Consider the following 12,693-nt stretch of genomic DNA (forward strand, 5'->3'; position numbering starts at 1 on the left):
AAATTCTTAAATATATACTTATATTTGAAACTAAACACAATACCATGCAATCCAAGACTTTTTTCCATATTCACTTTGTACTGCCATTTTCTCTTTTAAAAAAATGTATCATCTAAGTAGATTTTAACACATGAATAGTACTAGAAAGACCGCTGTTCTGGTCCCAGCGCCATCTCTAATTCACTGTTTAATTTACCTCTATATCTTAATTTCTGACACTATACTACTTGTCTCTACCTCACAAAAATCATATTACACTAAATAAGAAGCTATACAAGAAAATAAAGATGCCAAGGTTTTTCTTTATGTATTGAAAACAAAAGATTCTGACTAGTTCAAACGGACAATATATCCATTTTTCTAAGTTAATTATTTTCAAATGCAATAAATTCACATAACGAAGATGTACTGGTTTTCAATTCTATTACATATGTAGGATACCTTGTTTCTACAGAGAAAGGCCAGCAGAGTGCACCACTGTTCCTGTTTACCTCCTCCTCCAATAACCGGGGCTCTTTCATAACCAAGGACATTAACAAATCTTGCTGCTTGCCTTGGAGTATCCAAAAGCCTCCCAGCTCGAAGTGGTTTAATATAGGAACAGACTGGTCTATTTATCCCATTTTCATCCTGGGGGAAGAGAGGAAAACACTGTAATGACAGATTAATCATCCCCAATTTTAACACTTTCTTAGAACATATTAATGTGGGATAAAAGAATTCTGGACACCACCACTTATTGAATGCTGTGCATGTAATTTTTCTTTTAGTCCTCTTAACATCTCTTACTGTTTTCATTTTATAAATGAAGAAACTGAAGCTACAGGTGTTATGGAATAGAGCTGGGATTTAAACCCTGAGCTGTCTGACTCCAAAGCTTGTGACAATAAGAACTTGAACTCTCGTGATTCAGCAATCTCACTACTGGATATATATCTGAAGCAACTGAAATCAGTATCTCAAAGAGATATCTGCACATCCATGTTCATTGCAGCATCACTCACAATATCCAAGGTATGGAAACAACTGAAATTTCCTTTAATGGATGAATCAGTAAAGAAAATGTGATATTACATATACAACAGAGTATCGTTCAGCTATAAAAAAGGAGATCCTGCTATTTATGACAACATGGACATATCTGAAGAGTATTATGCCAAATGAAATAAGCCAAACAGAGAAAGACAAATCTTGTATGGTGGTTGTCACTTACATGTAGAACCTTAAAACAAAACAAAACAAATCAAAGGTTCATTTCAAGAAATAGAGAATAGAATGGTTGGGAAGAGGGAGGGATAGGGGAGATGTAGGCTAAAGGGTACAAATTTTTAGTTACAAGAAGAGTAAGTTCTGACGATCTAATGTACAGCATGATGAGTAGTTAATACAGTAAACTTGAACGTTGCTGAGAATAGACCTTGAGCATCCTCACTGCACAAAAGAAGAGTTAACTATGTGAGGTGATGGATATGTTCATTATCTTAATTTTGGTAGTAATTCCACAACATATATGTATATCAAGTCATTATGTCATGCACTTTAAATATATACAATTATATGCGTCAAGTATCCTTCAATAAAACTAAAAAAAAAAAAAAAAAAAAGAACTCCTCTGAAAACAGAATAGGCAAGTGGGCAGGGGATGGAGAGGGGCTCTAAGCCAAACTATTCTTTCATATTATCATACAGAATTTAATACTATGTATTCAAACAATAGCTTTTCTGATTTACTGACACAACAACAAATTATCATAGCTCATTTTGTTTGTTTCCATTACACTTGGAGATCCACAGGAAACAATGATTTGTTAACCAAGTCAACAAAGCAGAGTTTTGAAAATCGTTTTAGAAAAACATCTTACATTTCAAATACAGAATATATCCTAGGAGTTGAGCTAAAGAGCTAGAGTGCATACAAAAGTCTCTGATGACTGTCTACCACTATGCTTTTAGAGTTAATATTATAAAAGCCCACATTTCCCTTACTTCTTGATTACTGAGATGACAAAGTCAAAGGTCTACTTTCTATTCAAAATTCAAAGACAACACTCTCTATTATGGCAAGGCTCCTCAGAAATAAGACCTAACTCAGCCAACAGAAACATCATCTGTTCGAATTATCGGAACTATAGATGTCTTTTCTACACCACAAAAACATCACTTCTCCAATATAATCTCATACTTTAGCAATAAAAAAAAAAATCCTATCATTTTCATTTAATTATAATGAGAAAGTCCATGAATTCTTATATGATGCAGAGCAAAATGTTATGATTTCACTCACAAGTATGGTCCTCAACTCTAAAAGGCACTGATTTTTTTCCCTGTCCTCTCCCACCCCACTGTACCGCCTGGCTCAAACACATCCATGGTAGTCTCTAAGTCTCCATCTCCCCCATGCTATCTTAGGAATCAGAAAGAGACAGAATGAAGGGATCAGTTGAAACAAAACAAAACCTCAAATAGAATGAAGAACCAAAGACAGATAAGGAAAATAAGGAAGAGAGACAGGAAAAGGAAGGAGATTTAAGCATAGGGTATTTCAAGGTACTCATTTTTTTTTTAATGTTTATTTATTTTGAGAGAGAGAACAAGCGTGCACGTGGGGGTGGGGGTGGGGCACAGAGAGTGGAGACAGAGAGACAGAGAATCCTAAGCAGGCTCTGTACTGTCAGCACAGAGCCCCACATGGGACTCAATCCCACAAACCCTGAGATCATGACCTGAGCCAAAACTAAGAGTCTGACTCTCAACTAAATGAGCCACCCAGGCACCCCACAAGGTACTCATTTTTAAAACAGAAAATCATGATTGTAATTTTAGAGACAAGTAGAAAACTACTTGGATTTCTTTTACGTTAACTCATTAACTCAGTATTATTGTTAATCTAGTGTAGTATGAGAATATTAAGTCCTGAAATCACAATCTCAACATTAAAAAGATAATCTCAATCCTCAAGTGATTTATAACATTTTCCTAAAATTTAATGGCCTCAAAGATCAACTTCTATAACTTTTTAAAAATTTCTTGCACTAGAAAATTTAAAAGCTATGATTAAGTGAATTACTATTGTACTGTAGCAAAACAAGCAAGGGAGGGAGAAAAAGTACAATGATTATTAAATGTAATGACTCTGAGGATTCCACAGATGTTTGGTTAGGATAAAGGTAATTAACTGAGTAAGCCATTTAGTCCTATTCTTACAACTCCACTAATAGGGAAGGCATGAGCACCTAAAAAGTGGATGCATTTGCCCTAAATCAATCATCAATAGTAGCAGCTTAGAATACAAATATATCCTATGTTTCATTACAGCAATATTTCCTATAAATGTCCCCATAAACTAAATGTCTTGAAAATTTCAATATTTCAGCTTCTAAACCTGCACTGTCCACTAAGAATTAAGAATTTCCACTAAGAATGCCACCAACCCTATGTGGCTATTTAAATTTTAATTAAAATTAAGTAAGATTTAAAATTCAGTTCTTTATTGCATCGACCACATTCTGCATGTTCAATAGCACAATGGCTACCATACTGGACAGCAGAGAACATTTCCATCACTCCAGAAGGATAGTACTGTTATAAACTATTTCTTCTTGTGTCTGAAAGCAATGGAAATTCATTTTCAGACCATGTATAATTTAATATTATATATTATGTTATATATAAATATAATTTAATTATATTATATAATAATATTCTTTTGTTTAAAACTATAGTTTTTGTGATTGGATTGACTGCCTTAAGTAACTGGTGCTCCTTAATTTCCTATCTAATCAAATATAGAAAGCAGCAGCAAAAAACACTTCTGGGGAATAGCAGTAAGATAAACAGTTTATTTACTCTCTCTATATAGAGAGAGGTGGTCCCATCAAACTAAAAAAGCACTAGGCAAAAGTGCAACTTAATAAAGTCTCCAAGACTGAGTTGCTGTTTGATCTTAGGAAAGATTCTTCATTCCTTTATCCCTTATACTGCTTATTTTTACAAAAGTGGCAATGCCTGACAAATTGACAGTCTCATATGGTTACCATGAAACTAATGACCTACGTGGTTCAAATATTCTTACAATGAATTTTAAGAGATGAGAACTTGTTTAAGTAATATTTTCTGCATGAAAATCCCCATTCCCTGATTTGCTTAACTGCATATCTCAACCTCTTCCTCCTCCTCTTTCATTTGTCATTTCTTTGATCCACTTCCTCACCCACCCAGTCTTCTTCTGGTCCCAGATTCCACATGGCAATGAATCTCACCTCAGACTAAATAGACAGTAAAGAGCCAGTTATATTTTGACTGGTTTCTCTCCACCCCATCCTGACATCACTGCCACCTCACCTGCCCAAACAATGTACAGACAATGCGATCAGAAAGTGAGAAACCTTTTCCCTCATTTCCACCACTCATCAACTAGGCTCTCCCATTCCTAAGCTCCTCATCTAGAAATTGAACCACTCTTAGCCCATCCCAGGGTAAAGCTAGACAAATGCACAGGATTTGAGATATGTTACTCAAAATAACACCATACTATACTCATATAAAAGCATCTATAAAACACTGAATACATATAAAACATTTGAATGGTTCCTCAGAATTACACAAATTAAGGATCTGATCATAAATTTTATGCTGATTTGTTAATGAGAGAAAATGGGCATGGGATACAAGAAAAAAGAGGCAGAGATATATAATTGAAATGATGCAGTTAAATATGACTAGTCACTGGCTCAGATGTATTGGCTAAATAGAATTATTATATGTAACACTGTCTTTAAAAAAATACCCTAACAACATATATGTCTAAGCATATATGCCCAAAGCCCCAATTCTGCACATGAAAACTAATACCACAAAGTATCCTAGTAGTTAATCATTTAGTACTAAGTATCAGTCAGGGACACACTCCAAGTTAAACAAAATGGGTTTTCATCTGTTTTAAATCAAATACATTAAAAAAGGTTTTAAAAAGGAATTGAAAATGAAAACCAAATTAAAACAAAGATTATGTTATGTTATTCACCTACTTAGTAAAAGAGAGTATCACAAAATCAGCATTCTATTTTTACAAATAAACTTCCATTTGTCTGGAATAAATACATTTTACAAATTCAACTTTATACATATATGAAATTTACATACATGAAATTTACATATATATGCAATTTACATATACAACAGTAAATCTCAAATACAGATGTGAACCTTTCCCAGTGCAATTTACAAACCTGTGCAAAAATCTTAACCAGCCGGGAGTTGTGTGAGGGTCGAATCTGCAAATATTCTCTCCACCACTGCTTAGCATATACAAGAAATAATCGTTCTTTCTCTGCAGTTTTCTGACGTTCCAAAGCAAGCTTGAAATTTAAAAAATATATTTTTTCAATTTCTATTTCTTCTCCTTAATTAAACACTGTAACAATTCTACATACTGCTCCCCATCTCTACCACTACCCTAATCTAAACCACCATCATCGTCATCATTTGTAAGAGCCCCTGACTTCCCAGTTTAATTTTTCTCTGAGAGAGAGCATGTGAATGTGCACATACACACACGTGTGTGTACCAGCTGGGAGGGGTAGAGAGAGAAGGAGAGAGAATTCCAAGTCAGTGTAGAGCCCGATGCGGGGCTCCATCTCAAGTATGAGATGACCTGAGCCAAAACCAAGAGTTGGCACTCAACTGAGCCACCCAGAAGCCCCTGACTTCCCTGTTTCTGCATACCCTGTCTACAATCTGGTCTACATATATTAGCCAGTGATCTTTTTTCTCCCAAGACAAAAATTTTTTAATAATCATATTGTCATTCTCTTGCTTAAAACTAATAAATGATAATTTTCTAAGAAAGCACTGTCTAGGATCAACAGGTAAATATACAACTACAAAAACAAATACACAAAGAAAAGAAATTCAGAATTATTTACCTGTGTGTTCACTACTTCTTGAGATAATGTTTGATTGAGTGGTGGGTACATCTCAAGTTTTATATTTAAAATTCCCACAGAAACTTTTGATTCTGTGCCTATAAATATAAATATTTAGAACTTCAGAGGTTTCAAGACTATGTATACTTAGTCAACCAAAGTCCAACCAAAATAATTTTAAGAATTTTGTGTTTCCACTTACATGAAATAGGTAATATTCAACATCACCTTTAACATTCATATTATTTGAGCCAGATCAAATTAGTTTTTATTTTTCACAAAGGCCTTTATCTAATTATAAGATTACCTATTTTCTGACCTTCCTAATCACATTTTAAGGGACTTTTGGGATCTAATTGATTTGGGATTCTTAATTTTTAATCTCATTAAATGTATGCCAACCACATTTACATTAAAAACAAAGTCAAAACAACTGTTAAAATCTCCTCTCTCAGAAAATATTTATACTCTTTGTCATCCAAAGTAATTCCCATTTATTTCTTCCCATTTTTCACATCACACGTGAGTACAAATTTTCAATCCTTGCTTGGATTTAAGGAATCAGAAAACAAATACACTTTATACCAGAACTATTTACTATTTCACTGGTGAATCACTTGTTTCTTGGTCATTATTATGATAATCATGTTAGGCCTATATTTGAAGACAAATAATGGGTATCTCTTTTGAAAATAAATATCCCACATAAATTTGTTTCCCCTACTTTCTATTTAAGGAAAAACACATTCTGGGTCTGACTTACCAAAATCTAAAGTACTAAAGCTATACTGTCCACAAGCCAGGTTTGATTCTGTGACTTAGTTTCAATACCAAACTAATTCCCTTACAGGTTATGCATAAAATACTGGCAATTTCATTTTGTTTTTCACTGTTATTAGCAAATACAGTATGTATTACACATCAAGAAGTACGAAAGAGTCCAAGGAGACAATGGTAAGACAGGTACCACCTCTGTCCTCAAAGAGTACTATTCACTCACTGATCCTGTCAATGAGCAAGTTAACACCTCTTTGAGTCCCACATTCCCACATGTAATCGGATGGAAGAATATCAACTCCACATCTGAATTACTGCTGTAGGAAGACACTAGTACTAATGGGGATGCACTGAACATTGGAGTGTGCTGAACTATAAGATTTTTGCGTATGCATACATGCATGTGTGTGAAATATCTTAATTTTCTTTACAGCCTTACATATTATCAGATCGATATGGAGAGGAGAAAAAAGCTATCAAAATTTCTCTATTCATTTCCCATAAAAATTTTTTTCCTTAAGACAAGGTCAGATTGACTGTGAAGTTCTATAGTCATAGCACACTTCAAGACATTTCCTAAGACTATAATACTGGAGTCCAACTGTAATTCTAATGAAATTTTTACATGTTTCCTTCTTGGGTTATAAAGGCATTCAGAAAACATAAAATGTATTTACAAACAAACTGGTTACAAAAAGGTAACAGTGATTAGTTATCATACCTACACCCATAAGTTCCACAGTAAGACTGGTCACTCCATTTTCTGAGCCCAAAACTGATCGCCATTCAAGAAAATAGGATGCTACTAAAGTAGTCTCACCAAATATGTCTGTTTTGATTAGCACCATATGAACTGGATCGCTTATTGATAACATTGTTGTTGAATCAGCCATTCTAGTTCCATCACCTGGCAACATAAACCAAACAAATGCACCACATTACATATTCCATTATGGTCAACGTAGAACAGTTCTATTGCAAAGAATACTAATAATAAGCTTACATAAAACCAAATGAAATAATTCAGTAATGCCTCAGAAAGTATGCAACAAATTATAAAAAAAGTACTATCCCAAATTTGTCACTAACTTTTGAGAAAACTAGAATAATTGTGATGAGTCATCTAGTTACTCAATGCATATCAGGGTTTTTCATCCCTAAGAGATAAGTCTGTTTTTTAAAAGTACTTAACTAGGGACGCCTGGGTGGCTCAGTTGAGCGTCCAACTCTTGATATCAGTTTGGGTCATGATCTCTCGGTTCATGAATTTGCGGCCCACATCAAGCTCTGCATTCACAGCACAGAGCCTGCTTGGGATTCTGTCTGCCTTTCTCTCTGCCCCACCCCTGTGTGCACACACACACTCTCTCTCAAAAATAAATAAGATAAACTTAAAAAAAAATAAAAAGCACTTAACTAAAATCTACCATAATAAAAAGCCTTCAAATATGTCAACATTAACCCCTAAACTACCTTTATCCCTAAACCTCCAGAAATAATCACTGTATTATCTACACAAAACTGAAAGATTGGCACCTTGGAGCCAGCATGTGAAGCCATTAACAGCCTAATTAAGGCAACATTTTTCACGAGGGGAAAAAAATTTTTTTCGTAGTGTATTAACCATCTTAGGTAATCTAAAATTCTAAAGGTATAATTCTGTAACTTTGCTAAGTTTGCTAACCAAAACATAAAATACATTTACAGAAGCTATGTAAAATAATTATAAGAATCAACTATCACAACTTTAAAATTATGAGAATTATAGATTCCCATCTAAACTTTTTTTATTTTTGAAAGTTATGTAACATCATAAATCTAGCCATCTTTTATAAATGAGTAGAATCATGACTCATCCTCCAATATATCCTCAGCACTTGCCTAGTATTGTATAATGCACCGAATAGGCATTTAAGTGTTTATTACAAAAGAAGCAACCATTAAAGCAGTAAAAAAATAATCTTCAAGGAAAACTAAGTAGAAAATAAAGTAAGAAGGCAGGTGGAAGTAGATTTTATAAAAAAGAGGGGAGAAAAAAACACCTAGGGAGATTTACTCATTTTAAATCTCTCATTACAGCAAAAGTCTTATGGTTGTTCTGCAATAAAACCTAACAAAGATTTACTCAATTAAATGACAAGTTATTATTGCTTCTTACCCAAGCTTTCTCTGTGTACTTCAAGTAAAAAGCCATCATGAAAATCTGGTTCACAGGCACATGGAACAGGTTTAGAACGAAAACGTTGGTTTCGAAAATGTAAACATAAAGTAAAGGTTGAACAAACTTGTCCCGGTAAAGGCTCAGGTTCTTGTAGATGTTCCAAGAAAGCTTTTCCACCCAAAACCTGAAGGTAAAGATACCTCCGTGTTGGATCAATATTAGCTGTAAAGTGTAGCAATATATATGAGGAAACTGCCAAATAACTTAAGGAATGTGATCAAGACAATAGGAAATAATAACTTGACAGAAATAAAATCAAAGACTAAATAAAAAAAAGTAACACATTTACTGTATACCAGGACCATTTGCAACCAGGGAAGAATAGATACATAATAAAATATTTTTATCTGAGTTTATATGCTGGCTACTCTCTCCCAGCTAGAAAGGAGTCAGAGCCAATGCTTAAGAAATCTACTTTTTAGTTGCTTATCCAACACTCCTTCACCTCCACAAACTCAGACAAATATCAGCTCAGCAAGTATACTTATTAAGTAATTACCATTAAAAGACTGTACAGTGTTTATAAAATACATTATTAAAACATGAGCAACAGGTGATCCTGTTTTTGCTTCCACTCTGCTACATGTTAAATCTTCTGACATAATACACACTTCATGCAAAACAGAATCTAAGTTTTTTTGGATGATTAATCATAAAAATATTAGTATTTCATTCCAGAAAGAAAAAATGTTTTCTATCAAATACCAAACACTACAGCACATCAATATGTAGTACTATCCAAAATGAAATCAATGTTAAAAAGAAATACACATACTTTTTTTTAACAAGGTTGATTGTCTATCAGTGAAACAAACAGGTTGTTTTGGAGAGGAAGGGAGTTCTTGATCAACACTGTCCTAGAAAGGCAGAAAAAAATGAAAACAAATTAGAAAACAAAAAATATAACTAAGCAAGGGAATGGCAACAATGGAACTAAGTAAATAGTATAAAGCCCCCTCAAGGAAACTTTTCCCAGCCTAATTAATTACATAATTAAAATAATGAAAAGTCTGCAAAAAAGGTGGTGTTACTGGTCACTCCTAAAGTTTGATAAGTAATTAAACAGCCTTCAACCAATGTCCACAGAATGCTAAAAACAAATTCTTAAACAAGGGTAAACTTTTTCTAAACCTAACATTTGCCTTATGATTCCACCATGAACTAATTTTAACAAGGAAATGACATTCACATAGCAGAAGCTGTTACTGGGTCAATTTTTAAACAAATGGGTTAATAAACCTCAAAAACCAAAAAAAGAGGCTGTATTAAAAAATTATTCCCTGATGTATTATGCAGTCCATCCAATTTTTACATTATAATACCCAGATATTGAGGTCACAGTTTCTCATTATTGCCTCATTTTCAAAAGGCCTACTTACTAATTTGTGCACTGAGAGACTATCATCCCATTACTGACCTATTTGTATGAAGAGATTTGAAGGTTCTTACGCAATCATTTTTTTAAAGAAATTGATAATTTGTTAATCACAGACAATGGAGTTCCAAAAGAATGTATTAAAAAAATATGCCTAATCAAAAACGTTATAGAACAATACTAGTGAAAAAGAACTAGGTTATGGTGACCTAATTTAACTAAAATATGTATACTTAAAGTTACAGAACTAGAGAATAACAACAGAAAATTCTGTAGAGAGAGCAATATGGTATGTAACTCCAATCTCACTGATACATAATCCTACTTGCTACTTTTCAAGGGTAGAGTTAGCTTATATTTGAAGTAAAGATAGTATTAGGTAAAATGATCTTATTCATTTTTTTAACATTTTATTTCATTTATTTAATGTTTTAAAGTTTATTTAAAGATTTTACTTTTTAAGAAATCTCTATACCCAATGTGAGACTCCAAACCACAAGAGTTGCATGCTCTACCGACTGAGCCAGCCAGCCACTCCCAAATTGTCTCATTTTAAAGTGGTTTTCCTAAAAAGAGGCCCCAAATATGGACCCTATAAGTGGCATTAAGCATGAGAACATACTCTCAAAATCTTTTCCCTAAAAGATTACTCACAGTAACAAAATTAAGTTCTTTCATCACATCATCAATGATTCCCCGACGTCTAAGGGCTTTGATCAAATCTTCAGTTGATAACTGTTGTTGATCAGGTGCCAATTCTTCCCGTATTGTCTCAGCAAGGATTTCTCTTATTCTGCCATGGACATCCATCTACGTAGAAAACTTGAATTACCATTTACATTACAAAGTCATCAAACATTGCCAATCAGCTAATTTCTTTCTAAAACACCCAAAGGAAAAAAAAATGATGGGAGAGTAGATAGATAAAATTCAGGAAGGCTTCTCAAGATAATAGTAAATGTAAAATTGTTACCAGAATTCAATAAGAATAAAGGTTAAGATTTTTAAAAGGAAGAAAACAAAAAAAAAAATTTAGGATGATTTTTTTTTTTTTTTTTAGTACAAATTCTAGGAATAATTTCTGCTGGTTATCTGCTACCTTTGTTATCAGTTCCCCACAAATAACACTCAACCAAAGCAGACCTTTTGAAAGAGAATTGTTGTATAATCAAAAGAATACAAACCTGGAGAAGCTCAAAGTCTGCTTATTAGACGTGACCCTGAGTTAACTTATTCACCCTTTATGAATCTGGAAAAAAATAATGCCCTGCCAAGACCATATTGTGAGGCTTAGCCAAAAAATGCTGAACACTGAGCAGAAAGCCTGGCAAGTGTACAATAAACCGTAGCTTTTATTATTTCAGATTACTGCATTCAGTTGAGCACCTCAACAATGTTCTCCTTGAGCTTCGAAACATCACAAACGCTTTTCGTTGCAAGTCCTTCAGTAACTTCCCTTTCATGACTTCTTTAAGAATTGCTAATTTGGTTCAACTTGAAAGACACAAGTTTCACCCTTAAAGTAATTCCAATTCCAGACCTCTGAATATACACCTGCTCCAAACACAACTTGTACTCGATCTGATCTCCAGAAACCGCGGGATGAATGCTTCGTTCTCACAGCTGTGCTATCACTCTCCCACGTTCCGTCACCTCAAACTCACTAGCACTTGCCGGCATTGTTGTCTTTCGGCGAGGCTAGAGAGCTGCCCCGGCTGGACACCCGGAGACGGCCCAGCCGTGCTCTGCGCCCCAGAGCCTGCGCTCGTGTCCCCGGCAAACAGGCGCCGCCGTCGGTCGGGCCTCGGGATGCCAGGTCGGGCGCTCAGGACCAAAGGCGGGCGGAGAGGCCCGGTCTCGCCCAGCGCCCGCGGCCCTCACCTTGCTCAGCTGCTGGTGGATGAGCTGCTTCAGCTCCGAGGCTTTCTCCGGAGGCAGCGACATGCTGGGGCCAGCGCCTCACCGCGCTTCTCCCAGCCTCGGGCGCTCGCCGGCCAGCCCCAGAGTGCCAGACGCGGCTGAGCAGAGCCGGCGCGACCGCCGGCCTCGCGTAGCTCCCGGGGGGCGCGACGCCGCGTCAGGCCGGGCTGGGAGGGAGCCGAGGCGGCGGCTGCGGCGGCGGCTGCGGCGGCTGCGGCTCTCAACTGTTGCTTTCAAACGGCGCGGACTACCAAGCCTCGGGCTGCCCCCAGCCCTGCCTGACCACCTCCACCTGCCGCTCCCCTCCCTCGGGGTCGCCACCCAGCAACCTCAGCGCTCCCCATCGCCCTGCCCTGCCCTGCCGGGGTCTCCGCAGGCGCTGCCGACCCCCATCTCTTCCCCACTCGCGGGCCCCTTCCGCACTGCGGACCGGCAGTTAGCTGGACGGGCCCTTCAGGACCCCACGCCGAGCGACT

At 36.1% G+C, this 12,693-nt stretch overlaps 1 protein-coding gene across 3 annotated transcripts in view; it reads right to left on the minus strand.

Annotated features, from left to right (window-relative positions):
* CEP76 (centrosomal protein 76) overlaps positions 1-12,638 on the minus strand; it is a 33,631-nt gene extending 20,993 nt beyond the window's left edge. For all 3 annotated transcript variants that reach the window (XM_049620475.1, XM_049620474.1, XM_049620473.1), the window contains exons 1-8: positions 12,179-12,638; positions 10,952-11,107; positions 9,698-9,779; positions 8,860-9,084; positions 7,423-7,608; positions 5,925-6,022; positions 5,229-5,357; positions 442-630 (exon numbers count right to left, since the gene is read on the minus strand). In XM_049620475.1, the coding sequence (XP_049476432.1) occupies positions 442-630; positions 5,229-5,357; positions 5,925-6,022; positions 7,423-7,608; positions 8,860-9,084; positions 9,698-9,779; positions 10,952-11,107; positions 12,179-12,241 (1,128 nt within the window). In that variant the 5' untranslated portion in view covers positions 12,242-12,638. The remainder of the gene's footprint in view (positions 1-441; positions 631-5,228; positions 5,358-5,924; positions 6,023-7,422; positions 7,609-8,859; positions 9,085-9,697; positions 9,780-10,951; positions 11,108-12,178) is intronic.
* Positions 12,639-12,693: the final 55 nt, after the last annotated feature.

This window comes from Panthera uncia (genome assembly GCF_023721935.1).
Source record: "Panthera uncia isolate 11264 chromosome D3 unlocalized genomic scaffold, Puncia_PCG_1.0 HiC_scaffold_8, whole genome shotgun sequence".
Taxonomy (NCBI): Eukaryota; Metazoa; Chordata; class Mammalia; order Carnivora; family Felidae; genus Panthera; species Panthera uncia.